General features: G+C 40.6%; 1 protein-coding gene across 1 annotated transcript; it reads right to left on the bottom strand.

Moving 5' to 3' along the window:
* Positions 1 to 3946: 3946 nt before the first annotated feature.
* On the bottom strand, positions 3947 to 6642 carry STRIT1 (small transmembrane regulator of ion transport 1). Its single transcript, XM_087431703.1, has 3 exons — positions 6630 to 6642; positions 4157 to 4255; positions 3947 to 4059 (listed from the first exon to the last, which is right to left on the bottom strand). The coding sequence occupies exons 1-2, from the start codon at positions 6640 to 6642 to the stop codon at positions 4161 to 4163; spliced, it is 108 nt and encodes a 35-aa protein (XP_087287829.1). The 3' UTR covers positions 3947 to 4059; positions 4157 to 4160.
* Between the last annotated feature and the right edge of the window lie 12777 nt (positions 6643 to 19419).

Below are 19419 nucleotides of genomic sequence, written 5' to 3'. Positions count from 1 at the left end.
TCAGTGAATAAAGCCAAAGCTTTCTCTAATTTTTTTGATGAGGAGATTATTTTCTGTAGAAAAACTAATTGAATAGAAAAGGATGCTGTAGTTATGAGGAAGAAATTGGGTCCCTTCTTATCTTAGTCCTTTCGGGCTGTTGTAACAGAATACCACAGACTGGGGGGCTTATAAACAACACACCTATTGCTCCAGGTCTGGAGGCTGGAAGTCCAAAATCGGGGTGCTGGGTGGTCAGGCTCTGGGGAGGACCCTCTTCCGTGCTGCAGACTCCTCATGTGCTCACAAGGTGGCAGGGAAGGGAGCTCTCTGGGGTCTTGTTCATAAGGACACTGGTCCCGTTCCTGAGGCCCCACACCTCTGACCTGGTCACCTCCCGAAGTCCCCCCTCCTTCCCAACACCATCACCTTTGAGGGTCGGGATCCCAACGTCTGTACCTGGGGGACACAGGCGTTCGGACGACAGCGCTTCTAGAGCAGTGGATCCTGGGCCAGCAGCACCAGCAGCGCCTGAAAACTCGTGGAAAATGAAATCCTCAGGCCCCCGCCCCATCCCCTGAATCAGAAACTCCAGGAGAGAGGCCCAGCACCCCGTGTTCTGACGCGTCCCCGGGGACGGCGCTGTGCTCTAAGGTCTGAGAGCCTCTGCTTTGCAGCAACGGCCCTCACGTTTCAGTCCACCCCAGAGTCCCCGGGGAGGGGGGCTTGTTAAGTGCAGATTCCTGGCCAATACACACCCACTGAATCAGAATCTCCAGGGAGGAGGGGCAGGAGCAGGACTAGGTTTTATTTTACATTATTTCAATTTATTCTTCTTTCTTTATTTGCATTATTTGTAATTCACAACTCAGGGCTGTGGGGAGGAAAACAGAAACAAACTTTTTATAAAAATTTTTAAATATGCACAAGAGTAGAACAGAGAGTATAATAAAGTCTCAGGGAATCATCACTCAGTTTGAACAAATGTCAGCATTTTCCTGTCTTACTTCATTGCCCCACTTCACTTTTTAGTTTGTTTTCCACGGGAATATTTTAAGGCAATTCCTAGACAGCATGTCTTCTCATCAGCAAATATTTCGGTAGGTATCTCTCACAGATGAGCACCTTTTCTTTTCCACTGCCAATTGCCACTATTACAGTGAACAAAATTGGGAACAATTCCTCAACACCTTTGTCACAGAAACACAAAGCGGTCTCTGAGGTTGGCCAGCACTCACACTCGCTGGCTGCCCCGTCAAGTCCTTTTCTCCTGCGACGCTTTCTCCCTCCCACCCACCTCTTCATGCCGGTTACCTGTTGGAAGACTGGGTCCTGCGCCCTTTCTCACTTTCCACACTCTGGACTGGGCTGCAGGTATCCTCATGATTCTGCTTAGAGTAGCCTGGTAGACAGACCCAGAAACTTGGCTCGCTTCAGGTTCCCCTGCTTTGGCAAGAACGCTTCCTCGGTGGCACCCGTGTACTTTGGACTGTCCCCTGTCAGGAGGCTCAGGGTGTCTGCCTTCACCGCTTAGCAGTGTTGAGTTGATCCATGGGTTGCTTAGTGGTGTCGGCTTCATCAGTGTATTCAGGCGTCATCAGACTGGTCCACCGGGTATAAAACTCCCCCATCAACATTTAACCTAGTTGTTTAACATCCGTTAATGATTGTTGCCAAGATCTATTATTTCATTAAAGTTTGCAAAATAATAGTTTTCCAATTTTATCCCTCCTATATATTTTAGCTGGAATACTTCTATAAAGAAGACCTTTCTCTCAAAATTTATTTGGCTATCTAGAAGTAGTTTATTCAAGAAAAACAACAAGATTTTTTTCTCTTTATTTAAAAATTTTACAACAAGTTGGTTCCTTAGCAACCTCCAAATGTGACAATGAGAGTTTTGTTTGCTTATTTTTATTTTTTATTATCATTATGGATTCATGGGTATTTATGTATTTGATGTATTTCGATCCTTTGCACTCATTATTCTTTTTGATGTTCAATTATTACATCTTTGTCCACAGAAGCCTTTATGGCTTCCTTACTTTCCGGAACAAGATGTCCCAACTCATCTTGCACATTTCCTGTAAGACCAGGGCAGAGATCCCTGGCTCCTCTGAGTGGACATTGGTGTTCAGAGACCACAATGAAGGTGGGGGGCGCTCGTCCCTATTAGACTCTTTCAGTGGGTGGAGTTAGGATAGACTTTTATTTTCAGAAGAAGGAAAATAAATAAATTGTGGGTTCATACCACTATTTGCAATTCAAATTTAAGATTATCAAGTATTGACTTGACTTCTTCTTGCTGGTGACATGAATTTCAAACTAACAATACCAATATTACTACCAACAAAAAGGCTGCTGAGGGCCAGCCCTGGCGGCCTAGTGGTTAAGGTCAGCGTGCTCTGCTTTGGCGGCCTGGGTTCAGTTCCCCAGTGCAGACCTACACCACTTGTCAGTGGCCGTGCTGTGGTGGCAGCTCACGTACAAAACAGAGGAAGATTGGCACAGATGTTAGCTCAGGGCTAATCTTTCTCAGCGGGAAAAAAAAAAAAAAAACAGCTACTGAGTGTGCTTAAGGTCTCTATCCCAAAAAGGGGGGTGCAATCAAACACACCGTGTCTCAAAGTCACTTGAAAGAATTTTTTCTCTGTAGTTATGTCACCAACTTGATGTACTATTAGGTTTATTTGCTTCACTTTTTTTTTTTTTTTGTGAGGAAGATCAGGCCTGAGCTAACATCCATGCCAATCCTCCTCTTTTTGCTGAGGAAGACCGGCCCTGAGCTAACATCTATTGCCAGTCCTTCTCCTTTTTTCCCCCTTTTTCTCCCCAAAGCCCCAGTGGATAGTTGTATGTCATAGTTGCACATCCTTCTAGTTGCTGTATGTGGGACACGGCCTAGGCATGGCCGGAGAAGCCGTGCGTCGGTGCGCGCCCAGGATCTGAACCCAGGCCGCCAGTAGTGGAGCGCACGCTCTTAACTGCTAAGCCATGGGGCGGCCCCTGCTTCACTTTGTTTTAAATTTGGGGGATTACTTTTTCCTTTTTCTTCCTTTGTCTTTAATTTATCAGATATTTACATGATTCCAAAAATGAAAACTATAAAGGAAGGTGCACTCAGCGAGGTCTGCCTCCATCTGTGGCGTCTCTGCCCCAACATTTCACTGTGAGCAAATCTGCGTGCGTGTTGGCACAGACCCTCCTGAGCACATGCTGGCTTTTCACTTACGCTCTGACCAGGGCTGACGCCACATCTGCACAGAGACCCCTCCTCCCTTGTAGAGCTGGGTAACACCACGTTACGTAGACAGTCAGGCCCCGTTAATGGACATTCAGCCCGTTTCCAGGCGTTTGCTGTAACAAACTATGCCGTGTGAACAGGCGTGTGCATAGGCCATCTTGTACTCTTACCCATGTGTCTGTGGAAATTGCAATATTCCTAGAAGAGGGATAGCTGGGTCAAAAGTTAAACACATGTGTAATGTTGGTGGATACTGACTGCAGCCCCTGCAAATGCTGCCCCTGCTTAATTTCTGAGGACGGTCGAGGAGAGGGCCTGTGTCCCCACATCCCACTGACACACACAGTCAGACAGCTTCATCTTCCCGCTGAGGGACGAGCAGTGCATCCTCAGTGCAGCCTAATTACAGGTTTCTTGTTTGAGCAAGAGGTCAAAGGCCAAGTTTACACCTACACTTTGTTTTCTGTGAACTTTCTCTTACCTCTAGCTCATTTTTTCTATAGTATTTTTTTGGGCGGGGGTGGCCAAAAAATTTAATGTAATTCAATTTACCATACTTTTCCCTATTGCTTATGCATTGTTAGCCATAGGAACATTTTTCCTACTCCCAGGTTATAGAGAAATTCATCCATATTTTCTATACTTCTTATTTGTACCCAGAATTTTAAACAAGTTTCTGAAGAAACTCTTATGCACACCAAAGCACAAGTTTACAAATCCAAGTTTATAAAGTGACGTCAAGCATTACAGTTATTTCCATGAGAAACATTTAATAATCTGTCATGTTCGTGCTTTTCTCAATTCTTCTAAATGAGGTCAATCTGAAGTCTTCTTGCCTGCATGATAAAATGTCCCATTAGTGAAACAGAAAAGATTATTTCTGGAGTAATGTATGCTCTTTATGAACAAACAATCAATTATTGAAAACTTTACCTTTCTAGGAGAAGACGACATAAACCATTATGATGCAGCCCACAATCCAGCCGATCAAGAGAAGGATGGGGACCACAAGGCGGGAATATGGAAGCTCTGCTTAAAAGTATACAAAAGAAGACACAGAAGGTAGGTCATTTTGGTATTAAATCTTTGAATCAAGAGAAGAGAGGAATCTGGTAATATCAAGAAAAAAAAACACGCTCTCCAGTCATACCCATACATGATTCTATTTTCTTTTCTACAAAGAGTACATGTGACTCAGCCCAGTATTTGGAAAGAAGACCTGTGTTCAAACCATGGGTCTCCCTTTGACGCTTATGTGACCTTGGGCAATTCTGAGTTTGGGTTTCCCTGTCTGTAAAATATGGATAACGGAACTCGTGATATCTACCTCATGGAGTTGTTGTGAGGATCAGATGACAATGCATGTGTGCAAAGGCTTTGTAAACTCTAACCACCACGTGTGCTTAGTGCACACAGAACACACTCATGCATTTGTTCAATAACACAGAGAGCAGCTGTTTACAGAGAAACAATCAAAAATGATTCTGAGATAATTCCTACTCAGTAACGATAACACAGGGAAAGGTGCGGAAACTGTTCTTGGACTCGATAGCTGACTTTCACCTTAAGTTTCATAGGAAGAGGAAGGCATTATACCTTATATAATCATTCTTGACTAGAGAAAAGAGATCGTATTTTTTCAACTTGCTCAATACAGCAACCAACACTGATTCAACACACACATCAAAGACATTAGTACAATGATTCCTCCTGGGTCTCCTATTTGTACCCTTACCCGTAAAAAGCAATTTATAAAAGTATCTTTTTTTAATATCCACTGCACCTTAATCTTGTTCTTTCATACACATTACACAAAAAGATTCAAAAAACAGCACAGAGATACAGAATTAATGTCCCCGTGTTAAGGACTCAGATATATTCTTAATGAAGAAGCACAGTTGAGATCTTATGCCATTTGCCAACAACAAGAATGCATATTCTTAGCAATTACATTCCTATTACGATTCCCATCACTTTAAAATGTGAAGTTTTTTTAACGCTATTAAAATAAAATCATCCGGAAATGAGACACTTCTAAAATTAGAAGACAGTCTTATAAAAGCAAACTTTCTTAGGTTAAAATGAATTTTAATAGTTTAAATCTTTGTTTCCAAAAATGTCGGAGTCTCTCTTAACTCGCACAGCCTCAACGGGCTTTCCCTGCTCCCCCGTCTCACTGACACCTGGAACTGAGTGTCAACCACTCAGTGGAAACCTTCTCTTTACCTGCCATGTGGTACTGCTTTAAGGATAAAGCAAACGTTGCCATATGCCCTTTTCTCTCATTTGGATGAAAGCCTTTTACAAATTCAGGCACCATGACTATGCAAAGACAACAGTAATTTTCTTGTAACTGTTCATATATGTGATTTAGTATTTTTCACAATTTCAAAGAACTTAAAAATTAATACTATTTTAATTGATCACTTATAAATATTTTATACAATCATACTTTAATACACTAAAATTTATATACAATAAACCCTAAAAGTATATATCTCATTATTTATTATTCCCTGTAAAACAATACAATTGACTGTGCATTTTAACACTCGAAGTATACTCACATTTGTGTTCCTTTAACACTAGTATTTTAAGTTTTACCACAGTCTGTAGCGTTGTCTTTAAATAAGAACACGACATACTTTGCACGTCACTTACATTAATAGCACAAATACTCTTTTAAATATGAAGAGTAATTGCAAATGCTTCTCTCCCTGCCCAGCCCTGAGCGTGCCCCAGGAGTTCCACCTGGAAGTTTTCTCAAGGGCACTGAGCTCTGGAACACAACTGTCTGGGTTCCAAGCCTGGTGCCACCACTCACGTGTGATCACCGGCAAGTTACTAAACTTTGTTATGCCTCAGTTTACCTCTTTGTAAAACGGAAAGGATGATCATACTGCATATCTCATGAGATTGTTGTCCAGAAAAAAAGAAATTCAGATGTGAAGCATATTAGAGATGACTAGGCCCAATATTTTCATTGTAGAGTCAGGAAACAGGTTTGGAGAGGCAGAGGGACTTCCCCAAACTCACATGGCCATTTAGTAGCAGATTTGACACAGAATTCAAATGTCCTTATTCTGGCCAAGCACACCACAAGGCTCAAAGCTAGTACAACCCTGGAGAAAAACTGACGTCAAACTCATCTTTCAAGACAAGCATGAACAATTGAAGCTCTCCTCTTTGTTTGATCTTTCCAGAATTATTCATATTGTGCAGACATGGTCTGTAAATTGCACGTCTAATGCATTTTTTGCAGCCACACTAACATATGCAGTTAATGCTCCTTTAGCAGAGATACCACATTCTCCAGAATGACTGAGAAACACCAAATACCAGGAATCCTAAAATAAACCAGGGAGCCGGGGCCTTTGCCAAGAGAGTCTGATGCCTTAAATCTTACCTTTTTCAGCCATTCTTCCTGTTGCTTGGTGGGTTGGTCGGCACGCTTCCCTCTTTGTTATTGTTATCCAGCGTCTCTTTGAACTTTAAATAGAGAGATATCTGAAGAGTGTGGCAGCTGTCGGTCTCCTGGCTGCCAATTGTCTGCAGGGTGACGTAAGGACTGGAAACCAGGGCTCCTCTGGCTCCGCTTTGTCCTGCTGTTATGGAGGAAGCAAGGGCTACCTGATCCCAAAATTAAATCAGCTGAGTTATCCCAACCCAGAGATACGCAGCTTTTTAATTCACCCAGTGCCTTCAGAAACATGAAGAAAATGTTCAGTGAAGTGGTGTACAGAGGAGAAACGGCATTGCAATTAGACTTCTTGTTCTATCAAAGAGGGAGGGTCCTGTATCGGAGAGGAGGACGTTGGAGATGGGGAGACGTGGCTTCAAATTCCAACTCTGCTGTTTCTGTGATGAAGGCCAAGTTGCTGAACCTGAGCACAAGCTTCTTTAATATTAAAATGAGGATAGTAATACCCCCCGAAGAAGTATCATAAGACAAAATGAAAAAGCTATGTGAAATATAGACAGTTCTTTAATACATTACAAGATGCAAAAGATAAAATAAATTAGGTGGTGCCCTTTCCTATGAACCATTGTAAAAAACAGAAAATTTTAATGTAAAGGTACTAGAAACTAAAACAATAAAAGTCTGCAGTATTGCCTAGAATTTTCAGAGAACAGTTGTAAGCTTGTTGTTTTCATTAGCAACATATAAAAATAGGACATTCTATTTTTCAAAGTCAAACCTGGTTTATGTAACAGGACCTGGACTGTGCTCTAGATTCTCCCTGGAATGACTTTAAGTTTTGGGTCTGGATGGAAAAGTTTTGCAAAATGACCCTGTGACCAACTTCCAAAAAAATCCAACATGAGATTCAGGGTATCCTTCTCTGTAAGACAAGCCTTGTCTGATCAAATCCATCTCCACAGAGCTCCAAGAGGGATGTTTCCCTACAAATGGCCATATCCCATCAGTGATCAAAATCCACCAATGGTTCTCTGTCCCCAGAGAACAAAGATCTGAACTCCTTGTTAAAACACCTAGAAAACCTCATCTCTCCTCTCTTCCATCTGCAGTGATGCTTCAGCCACACTGAACTCTCTGCCGTCACGTGTATCCAGGATGCTACCACCCACACAAGCAAGGAGAGCATTTGATATTCTACCCCAAGTCACATGTCTGCAGACGAGCGTGCAGCCAACAATCTGGTATGTTTATTGTATGTTAGTGTTTATGTCATTTAAGCTAAGTTGTCATCTCTTTCTCTCTCCATACTATTTAATATTGAAAAAAAATGCCTGGCTTTACCAGGTAAGCAGAGAGACTATCTTCTCAACTACAATAGAATGAAAGTTGAAATCAATAACAGAAAGAAATTGGGCCGGCCCCGTGGCTTGGCGGTTAACTGCACGCGCTCCGCTGCTGGCGGCCTAGGTTTGGATCCCGGGTGCGCACCGACGCACCGCTTCTCCGGCCATGCTGAGGGCCGCGTCCCACATACAGCAGCTAGAAGGATGTGCGACTATGACATACAACTATCTGCTGGGGCTCTGGGGGAAAAAAAAAGTAACAGAAAGAAATTTAGAGAATTCACAAATACATGGAAATTAAACAATTCACAAACACATGGAAATTAAACAACAAGACTCCTAAATAACCAATGGATCAAAGAAGAAACAACAGGGGAAATTAGAAAATACTTGAAATAGGTAAAAAGGAATACATAACACAAAGCAATGCTTAGAGGGAAATTTATAGATGAAAATGCCTATATTAAAAGAAGAAAAATCTCAAATCAATAACCTAATCTTCCACCTTAAGACAATAGAAAAAGAGGAGCAAACTAAACATAAAGTAAGCATAAGGGAGAAATAATAAACATTAGAGAGTAAATTAATGAAATAGAGAATAGAAAAATAATTGGTAAGGTCATAGAAACAAAAGATAGTTCTTTGAAAAGATCAACAAAATTGACAAACCTTCAGCTAGATGGACCAAGAAAAAAAAGAGAAGACTCAAATTACTAAAATCAGGAGTGAAAGAGGGGATTTACCTTACAGAAAAAAGGATTATAAGGGAATACTATGAACAATTGTATGCCAACCAACTGGATGGTCTAGGTTAAATGCACAAATTCCTATAAAAACATAACTACCAAAACTGACTCAAAAAGAAATAGACAATTTGAATGTACTTATAACAAGTAAAGAAATTTAAGTTGTAATCAAAAAATGTCCCACAAAGAAAAGCCCTAGAACAAATGGTTTCACTGGTGAATTCTACCAAACACTGAAACAGGAGCTAACACCAATACTTCAAAAACTCTTCCCAAAAATGGAAGAGGAGAGAAGATTTCCCAACTCATTCTATGAGGTCTATATTACCCTGATACCAAAACCAAAGATATTTTAAGAAAAGAAAACCACAGGCCAATCTCTCCAATGAACATATGTGCAAAAACCCTCAACAATAAACTAACAAACTGAATCCAGCAATATATAAAAAGAACTCTCTACCATGACCAAGTGGAATTTATCCCAGGAATGCAAAGTCAGCACAACATTCAAATACCAATTAATGTAATACATCATATTAATAAAATAAAAAACAAAAACCACATGATCATCTCAGTAGATGCACAAAAAGCATTTGACAAAATCCAACACCGTTTCAAGATAAAAACACTCAACAAATTAGGAACAAAAGGGACCTTCCTCAACCTCATAAAGGGAATCTACAAAAAACCCATGACTAACATCATAGTTATTGGTGAAAGACCAGATGCCTCCCCCCAACATCATGAACAAGATGAGGCTGTTCACTCTCACCACCTAGATTCAGTATCATACTAGAGATTCCAGTCAGGAGAACTAGGCAAGAAAATGAAGTAAAAGGCATCCAGATTAGAAAAGAAGAAATAAAACTATCTCTATTTGCAGATGGCATGACCTTGTATATAGAAAATTCTAAAGAATTCACAAAAAAAACCACTAGAGCTATTAATAAAATTCAGTAAGGTTGTAAGATACAAGATCAATACTCAAAAATCAGTTGTATTTCTACACATTAGCAATAAAAATTTGTTTGAAAATTTAAATTAAGAAAAAATGACATTTACAATAGCAACAAAAAGAATAATACTTAGGAATAAATTTAACCAAAGAAGTAAAAACTACAAAACATTACTGAAGGAAATTAAAAAAGATCTAAATAAATAGAAATATACTCCATTTTCACAGATTGATATACTTAATATTGTTAAGATAGCAATAACACTTAAAGAAATCTGCCGATTCAATGTACTCCTATCAAAACACATTGCAGAAATGGAAAACCTAATCTTAAATTTTATGTAGAATTGCAAGAGACCCTGAATGGTCAAAGCAATCTTGAAGAGAAAAAATAAAGTTGGAGGACTCACACTTATGATTTCAAAACTTACTACAAAGATACAGTGATCAAAAATGTGTGGTACAGGCATAAGGACATATAGATCACTGGAATAGGACTGAGAGTCCAGAAATAAACCCATATACTAACAGTCAATTGATTTTCAACAGGGGTGCCAAGACAATATATTGGGGAAAGAATAGTTTTTTCAACAGACAATGTTGGGACAACCAGTTATTCATGTGCAAAAAAAGTGAAGGTGGACCCCTACCTCACACCAGACACAAAAACTAACTCAAAATGCATCCAAGACCCAAAAGTAAGAGCTGACATTATAAGATCAGAAGAAAACATAGGGGTAAATCAGGCAATGGTTTCTTAGATACATATCTAAAGTACAAGCAATCAAAGAAAAAGTAAAGTGGACTTCACCAAAATTTAAAACTTTTGTATATCAAAAGACACCATCAAGAAAGTAAAAAGGCAATCCATGGAATGGGAGAGAATATTTGCAAATCGTATATCTGATAATAGTTTAGTATCCAGGATATATTTAAAAAACTTACAACTCAACAATAAAAAGATGAATAACCCAATTTAAAATGGGTGAAGGATTTGAATAGACATTTATCCAAAGAAGATATACAAGTAGCCAATAAGTATAGGAAAATATGCTCAAGATTATTAGTCATTAGGGAAATGCAAATCAAAACTGCAATGAGATACCACTTCACACGCATTAAGACGGCTATAATAAAAAAGATAGACAAGAACAATGACAAAGATGTAGAGAAATTAGAACTTCATACAGGACTGGTAGGAATGTAAAGTGGTACAGCCACTTTAAAAAATAGTTTTGCAGTTCCTCAAAATATTAACACAGAATCGCCTTATGACCCAGCAATAACATTCTTAGATGTATACCCAAGAGAATTGAAAACAAGTGTTCAAACAATAACTGTACATGAATGTTCACAGCAGCATTATTCATGGTAATCAAGAAGTCTTGTAGGTTTATCCTCATCTACCCAAACACTAAGTATTGGTTCCTTGATAAACACATCAGAACAGAGCTTACATGATAAGGGAAGATGAACTGGAGAGAGCTGGTCAGTGAAGTCACTAAGTCATGTGCATTTGCAGACCCCTGAAAATTCTTCTGGGGCCAGCTTCTTGGGCACGTAACCCGCACAGGCATTCAGGACTCCATGCTGAGGAAGCCCCTATGCTCGGTTCTGCATCTGCTGTCAGTGTTGTGAAATTCTTAATACTCTTGTCTTTGAACTTGGGTTTGTCAGTCAGGGTCAACAGGACAGGGGAGAATGGGCGTGGGCAGAGGCGACGCCCAGAGGCAGTGCGAGCACTGTGGGTCCAGCATCAGCCGGCGCGCCTGCAGGCTCAGGCCCAGGCTCCACGGAACAGCGTGCACTCAGCAGCCGGTCCTGCAGGCGTGCCGTGCCTAGATAGTCCAGAGCCGTGGGGGCGGGGAGCCAGCTGGACCTGGGCACAGAATGGCCAGAGTGATGGCGGCCAGTGTGCTCGGACAGAAACCTTTAAAGACTGCTGCAACCCTACAAGACAGACACTCCCAGGCCTAGAGACAGGGATGAAACTTCAAGATTGCCACATCCAAGGGAGAATGATGCTATTTTCACACGAAGCTTTGCATGAACCAAGTGGCAGGAAGTAGACAATTTTTAAATTAATTTTCCCTTGTAACTGAAGATACAGCAATAGAATGCATAACAGACGTTTTGAATTACACACAAATCATGAAGCTACTTTTGGTTTCTTAACAACCTCCACAAGTTACGGAGAACGTCAGAAGAAATATCGAAATGCCGTTGTATAAATTTACCTTAAAAATTAAATTCAGACTTACACAAAACTGCTTTGCATGGAGAGTTAAATCTTTTTCTAGAAAAATTGTTCCACAAGATTCATCAGCTCTAGATGCACTAAAATTCATATTTTGATATAAATTTATCAGAAATTTATCGCAATATTGTCACAGCCTATAAAACACTCTTAGCAGCTCCAGTGACAGTTATATCAGCAGAAAAATCTTCCTAAACTTAAAAATTATCAAAAATTATTTGCAATCTTGCATTTCCCAAAAGTGACTATCACTTTCAATTATATAGAAAATCAAGCTGCTAAAAATGTAAATTTTGATGATCTGATAAATAATTGGCAGAAAAGTAAGTCAGAAAAAAATATTATGATTAATCAAGATATGATATTAATGAAGTATTATTATATATTGTACCGCATAGAGCTATGACACTGGAAACATTTTGCTGTTTGTAAGTTTACGTCATTACTCGTGTGTCACAGCTACGCCTGTTACATTTCGTACGCCATCAAATATTCTGAAGGGAAAAAGCCCTACACTTTAGCATATTTAGTGTCACTTTTTGCTATTTTTTGAGGAGCATTTTTGTGTTTTCACGTTGCGCTGGGCCCTGCAGACTCTGTAGGCAGCCCTGGTTCCTCCTGTGGGGAAGGAGGGGAGGCAGCAGCAGGCAGCGACGTCCACGGGTTTCTCCCTCTCCTCCTCTGAGCACAGTGCCTTTCTCTTATTTGCATCAGCTGTTGGGGTGTGGGTTTAAAAAGTTTGGAAACCTCCCATCTAGTCCAACCACACATACGGGAGGAAGCACCTAAATCATGTAAGGCGAGGTGACTTTCTAACTTCAGAGTCACCTCCTGACCCCAGCCTCGCACCCTCCCGCTGGTCTCCTCGTGTCGAGGACCCACCCTGGGGACATGACGTGTTCTGTGATCGTGTGTGAGAGCCCCTTTCTGGGACCCAGTTTGGAGACCCCTGTTATCAGCCTCCTTTGAGGCATAAAAGAAGTTGAGAAAGAAGGTTGGCAGAGGGTGCCCAAGTGTGAGCACCTACTTGTGTCTTATTCCAAGAGACAGTCCCTAAACTTCAAGCCAGTGCAACCAATATTCCCACTTTGCAAGGCAGTTCATAGAACATGCTTTCAGCCTAAATCTATTTCTCAAAGGTCTTAGTCCAGAGAGAGACAAAGGTAAAAGTCCAGTGCTGTTTCATGTCATTCTTTTTTTTTTTTTTTTGTGAGGAAGATTGGCCCTGAGCTAACATCTGCCAATCCTCCTCTTTTTGTTGAGGAAGACTGGCCCTGGGATAACGTCCATGCCCATCTTCCTCCACTTTATATGGGGTGCCGCCACAGCATGGCTTGACAAGTGGTGCGTCAGCACGCGCCTGGGATCCGAACCAGCGAACCCCGGGCCACCGCAGCGGAGCGCAAGCACTTAACTGCTTGCACCACCGGGCCGGCCCCTTCGTGTCATTCTTTTGATGTAGATCTCGTGATCCTGGAGTCTGTGGCCTCAGCACTCGCCACGATCGCAGAAATAAGCGTTATTACTTCGGATTATGTTTACTGACCGAGCTGGGTGGTTTTGCCATCCAGAGAATCCTTGTGCTGCAGAGATGTCTTGGCTGTGAGAGAGAATTATCTGCACAGAATTATCTGATAGATTCCAACATCCTTAAAAAATAAAAAACAAACTAACTCATTGAGTCACTACAAAAGGCTCAAAGCCAGGGCTGTGGGGGCACAGGGACAGGGATTCGAATCTCTGCTCCGAGGGCTAATATTTCTGGGACCTGGGGGCAGGTCACTGTCAGAAAAATTCCCCAAACTTGGGAATAAGGCAAACAGGTGGGAGCAGATGCTCTCAGTACCGTATCATATGGGGACAGAGGTCACACAGGATTGTCGAGACCTGAACTTAGTTCGTCTCATTTTTGCTAAGTTCCCATACTTAGAGAATTTACTTGCTAACTTGTAAATTTTGTCCAGTAAAGATGCAAATAATTTCCATCCAATGGAACAGATAACCCCAAATATTGATGGCCTGCTGGACATTAGCCAGTTCTGTGTCTAGCTCAGCAACCTCATCCTAACATTTCTTTCAGGTGTCCATAAATGCACTCGCTTCTTAAGTGCTCCTTGAACTGATCATAACATCTTTTCCCTCCTTAATGAGTTCTGTAAAATAGTTGACATACGTCCTTCCTACATTTGCCTGAGAGCCATGATTTCATCTTTTTGAAAATTGTACTTTGACATGACAACTCTCTTGGCCTCAGTTTCCTCGTCTGTAAAATGGAGATAAGAAGACCTACTCTATAGGGCTGTTGTGAGAATTAAGCGGCAAAGCACGTGAGGCACTGGGCACGGAACCTGTTTCTCCGTGAGCTCACACAAGGCCTCGAGCCCTGACCGGGAGTGTCTAGAGGGTATCAAGGCGGCTGGAATTGGACGTGGTCCAGTTCACCGCTGTCGGCTGCTGCTCCTTCCTAAACACCCACAGTCTGTAAACTCGCCTGAAATGACTTTTCTCCTTCTATAATCACATTCTTTAAGATCTTATTTACTGACTCTCTGCTAATTATATGCCTCACCCCTCATGGAAGCAATGTCCAGTGGGAACTGTGTGAGCACTGGGGGACCTTCACCGCTGCAGGCTTTCCAGCGCTGGTTTCCAACCGGGCTCCGGCAGCCCTGGGGCTTAAAAAGCCCACTATATTGTCAATGGTGTAAATTTAAACCAAAAGACAAAGATGGTTTTTCTCAGAAACTATGCATCAGTATTTCCATATTTCAAATGGTAATTTTTCATGATGCAAAAGAGTGACATCAAAGATGGTATTTTCAGTGAAGGATACACTGAGGAAATATATCCAGTTGTAAATCTATTGTATAAACTCTTTTCTTTAACACTTTCCCCTCCCTGAGAGCTCTCAAAACTACAGACCCCTCATATATTGGAATTCCTAGTATTTCCTTTTTGCACCAAAATATATACGCCCTCTCCCATTCCCACACCCCAAGTAAAAAGAGCCCCACAGTTACTCATCAGGGTCTAAGAACATCTCTAAGGTTGAGGAAGGCTGGCTGACGTCCTCCACGTGGTGGCAAACTCACTCCTGCTAGGAGCTCGGCAGAGCCCCCATGGACCCACAGTTTTCGAAACTGTATACAGAACAGCAGAGTGAGGCTCCTCCCCCAACACCCACTCCACGCAATCTTTGAGAAATATGAATGTAGGGTTGAGTGGCACAAAACCACAGAAGACGAATAGTTAAATAAAAGACTTTAAGAACTACTCAGACCTGCTGTATAAACTGCTCTAAATCCTAAAGCTTTTAGCTCCAAAAGAGCAACTTCACAAAAATCCCAAAGGCATGAATGATCACCATGCTTGAAGAGCAGAGCCACCCTTGGTCGGCACAGTATATGCCCTGGTACAGAGACTGCCCTTTTCTCCTGGACCTTGGAACGTGTGCAGCCCCGAGGACCCAGTCTCCCCTCATTCATTAGCCCCCGTGGCTCCTAGCAGGAGGGCGTTGACCCAGCACAGAGCCCTCATGGGGAGTGGTGCCAACGTCCACGCAGCCTTACAAGTCAGAGCACCAGGAAACACCAGAGTCTGGGAGATTTGCCCCAGGAGCAACTCTGTGCCCTACACCCAACCTTCCCACTGGCACCCTGGGTCCTGAAACTATTGTAATAGGAGACAAAGTCCTTCATTCTATAATTAAAGTTATAGCCTAAAGATTTGCACTTTCATCTTTATTGTATTTTAAATTTCTCTATACATTTGAATCTACTTTTCCAACACTTTACTATGAAATTTTCAAGCATATGGCAATGTTGAGATAATTTTACATGATTACAAAATTTTCCATACATGCAACCCCCTAGCCATCATCAATCCATCTTATTTTCTGATTTTTCTCATTTGTTTCAAAATAAATTTCAGATAGCACATTTCCCTTCGAATACTTTAGAATGCATGTCATTGAGCTAGAGTCCAATAAATTGTAATAGATTTCTTTCAAAATAAACTTTATAGGGACCAGCCCAGTGGTGTAGTGGTTAAGTGTGCATGCTCTGCTTCGGCAGCCTGGGGTTGGCAGGTTCGGATCCTGGGCACATACCGATGCACCACTTGTCAAGCCATGCTGTGGCGGGGTCCATATAAAGTGGAGGAAGATGGGCACGGATGTTAGCCCAGGGCCAATCTTCCTCAGCAAAAAGAGGAGGATTGGCATTGAATGTTAGCTCAGGGCTGATCTTCCTCACAAAAAAAATTAAATAAACTTTATATATAATGAAATGTACAAATCTTAACTATACGTTTGCTGAGTTTTGACAAACACATACACCTTTGTAACTCAAACTTCTACCAAGATACGGAACTGAATCTGCTTCTTGACTTGCTAGCTTTACTAACGATCTATCTATTCCTAGCCTAGTAACAATCTGCTTTGAATATCCCAGCTTTAAAATATGTTTTAACATTGTACTCCTTTAATATTCTTATTTTCAGAATTATCTTGATTATTCTGGTATGTTTAATTTTCCTCTTAAATTTCAAATCACTTAGTTCAAAAAAAAAGAAAAGGAAAGGAAAAACTCCTGTTATCTTTAACTGACTCCCATTAAGTGTGGAGAGTGAGTTAGGGACACGTGAGAAGTTGTACCGTCTGGTCTGCCCTTCTAAGAACTCAAGATGCCTTTCCTCTCCGTCAGGCCTTCTTTTGTATATTAGAATTTCCTTCATAAAATTCTTGCACATTTCTTAAGTTTATTCCTTTTTAAAAATATTTATTGGTTGTTATTGTAAATACGTTTATCCCATTACATTTTTATATGAATTTTGTATACATGTAACTTACCAAATTTGCTTATGGTCAGTAAGAATTTTTCAGTTGATTCTCTTAGGTTTTGATATTCAAATATTATCTACCAGCAATAATTTTACCTCCTGCTTTCCAAGCTGCCCTCTTATTTTTAGCTACATTTGTAATTGTATCAGTTATAGCAAAGATTTTATTAGAGAAATTCTAGTGCTTTTAACAACTTTTATCTTTTTTATAGTAAACGGCCTTTGTCTTCTGGGGGTGGTTTTAGCAATTTACCTTTTCCTAAAAATTATTCCACTTCACTTCAATATTGAGCTGAACAAGAATCAGTTATTTCCATTTCCTCTGTATCTGTGGTCATTTCCCCATTCTCGCTTCTTATTTTGTATAATTATGCTTTTCTTCTTTTAACTGGTTTTACAGGTTTTCTGTTTTGCATTTCATTAATTTTTGCTTTTAATTTATTAGTTCTCTCCTTCGACTTTTCTTACGTTTATCCTCTTGTTCTTTGTCTAATTTTAAAAATTTCATGCTTGTTATGCTGTAATTCTTGTTTATCTAGAAAAACATCTAAGGTTATGTATTCTTCCTCTGAGCATGGTTTTAGCTGTATCCCACGGGTTCTGACATGTAGTGTTGGGATTAATAATGTTTTCTAGATATTCTGACATTTTACTTTTGATTTTCTCTTCGACCAAGGAATCGTTTGAGGGATTTTCTAATTTCCAGGTGGTATTTTGCTTTTAAAATGAATCCTGCAGTGACTTTTTTGTAGGACAAAGATTTTAATGTAGATGCTATGTACTTATGTACCTATTCAAGAAGTTTTGTTTCCCATATATCGGAATGTTTTTCTACAAAATACTCCTATTTAATGTATGCATATGTATATATGTATATATTCTTAAATACGTTTTGACTAATATGTATTAACTACTATGTGCTAGCATTAAATACATGGCTGATTCTAAAGAGAACAGTCTTCCACCTCCCCAGACTGTGTCTCTAGAACCATGTGAGATGAGTGCAGATTACACACCGTCTGTAGAAAACATATGCCAACCACCACCAGAACATGCAGTCATGGGGCATGTTAGGGACGCCTAATGAGGAAGGTAGGTATGTTCTTTCACATTTCTTTAGAGCACAAGGCTTTTATAGATTTCAAATGTAGACAGTGCTCCAGGAGAATGATTCTGCTGCTGGAGCTCTTTCAGATTTTAAGGTATTCCTCTAAGAGGTTCTTTCAATGTTCCAGCCTTACCATCAGGAAATTCCTCTTATACCCAAACTAATCATTTCATGCTGAGGCTTAGCCCTCTCTTTGAGATTCTTTGGAGATGGGGAACAGCTGGTCCCATTCTCTGCATAATAACCCCTCATAAACTTGAAGCCTTCCCTGGTAATCGTCTCTGGGATAAATAATCCTGACCTCTAAATCCTAGCTTTTTTTCAAAAATATTTTCTAAAAATGTGGTTATTTGTATGGCGGAGGAGAAGGATGATGTTTATGTCGCCCACATAAAGATGCCGTGGAGCCCTGTTGACCGTTGAGGGGCTAATGCACAGCGAGGTGGAGAAGGTCATTGCACTCTGATTGTTTTATGGCGTCTACACATCTGCTCACGAGGCGGCTGCCTCATCCAAGGCCTTTTAACCTCCATCATAAGATTCCAGGCATTTGTAGTCCATCCCTCGCACTCAAGGTGCTGAGGAAAATCAAAACTTCACGTGTCCAAGGAAAATATGACAAAAGCATGTAATCAGCAGGCGAATTGGAGGGGCTTGCAGTGTTTTGTGTGAAGTACATTTATTTTTATTTTTAAAAATCAGGAAAACTTATTTGTTAGTAGAAAGGAAATAAAATGAAATAAAATTACACCCAGTCTGTAAGAACTAAGTAAAATTTTTTTAAGTAAAGAAAAGGAAAATAGTTCATGAAAGGCTCTTCCCTCTTCAGAACTCTAGAATGATTTATGAGACCTGGGCATCTCTAGAAGTCATGATAATGACAGAAATTCAGTCACATGTTAATGACAGAACAAAAAGATGGAGGATTTATTGGGACTGAGTTACTGTAGAGAAGAAAGTATCATAATTATGAATGTGATTTTTATAAAGGTCAAATCATCAATGCCTATAGTATATGGCTTGAAAGAATAAATTAATCTATAAGATATCACAAATAAATATTAATAAGAGAGAACAATTATCAAGGGATTTCCCAGGTGCCAGGCATTGTTTTTCAGCACATGAGGTGCATTAACATTGAGTTCTCACAACACCCTATCAAACAGAGTTGCTTATCCCAGTTTTTACAGCTAAGGAAACTGAGGCCAAGGAGGTTAAATTATATGGCGGAAGTCGCACCGGAGGTTCATAGCTGAGTTGGAATCCTAACACGGGTGGTTGACCCAAGGGTGTTTGGTTTTTAATCACTCTGCTCTACTAATATCAGAGGATTCAACCAAGGACTGAACTGTTGAAGCCACCAGTTCAGCAAAACTAACCATTCCCAAGGGTCTGAGAAATGAGTTTTAATTGCAGCGTTCTCTTGTGCTCCAATCACAGCTATGATGAAGGAAGACCACGCCCGTGGTTGGATTTTAAAAGAGGAGCTCCATCAGACGTGTGCTGCTGGCTCAGATGCAGGTGTTC

This window comes from Ceratotherium simum, chromosome 5 (assembly GCF_057802395.1).
Source record: "Ceratotherium simum simum isolate JZ-2026a chromosome 5, ASM5780239v1, whole genome shotgun sequence".
Taxonomy (NCBI): domain Eukaryota; kingdom Metazoa; phylum Chordata; class Mammalia; order Perissodactyla; family Rhinocerotidae; genus Ceratotherium; species Ceratotherium simum.
The sequence above is the reverse complement of the archived record's forward strand: the minus strand, read 5'-3'. Positions and strand labels throughout refer to the sequence as shown.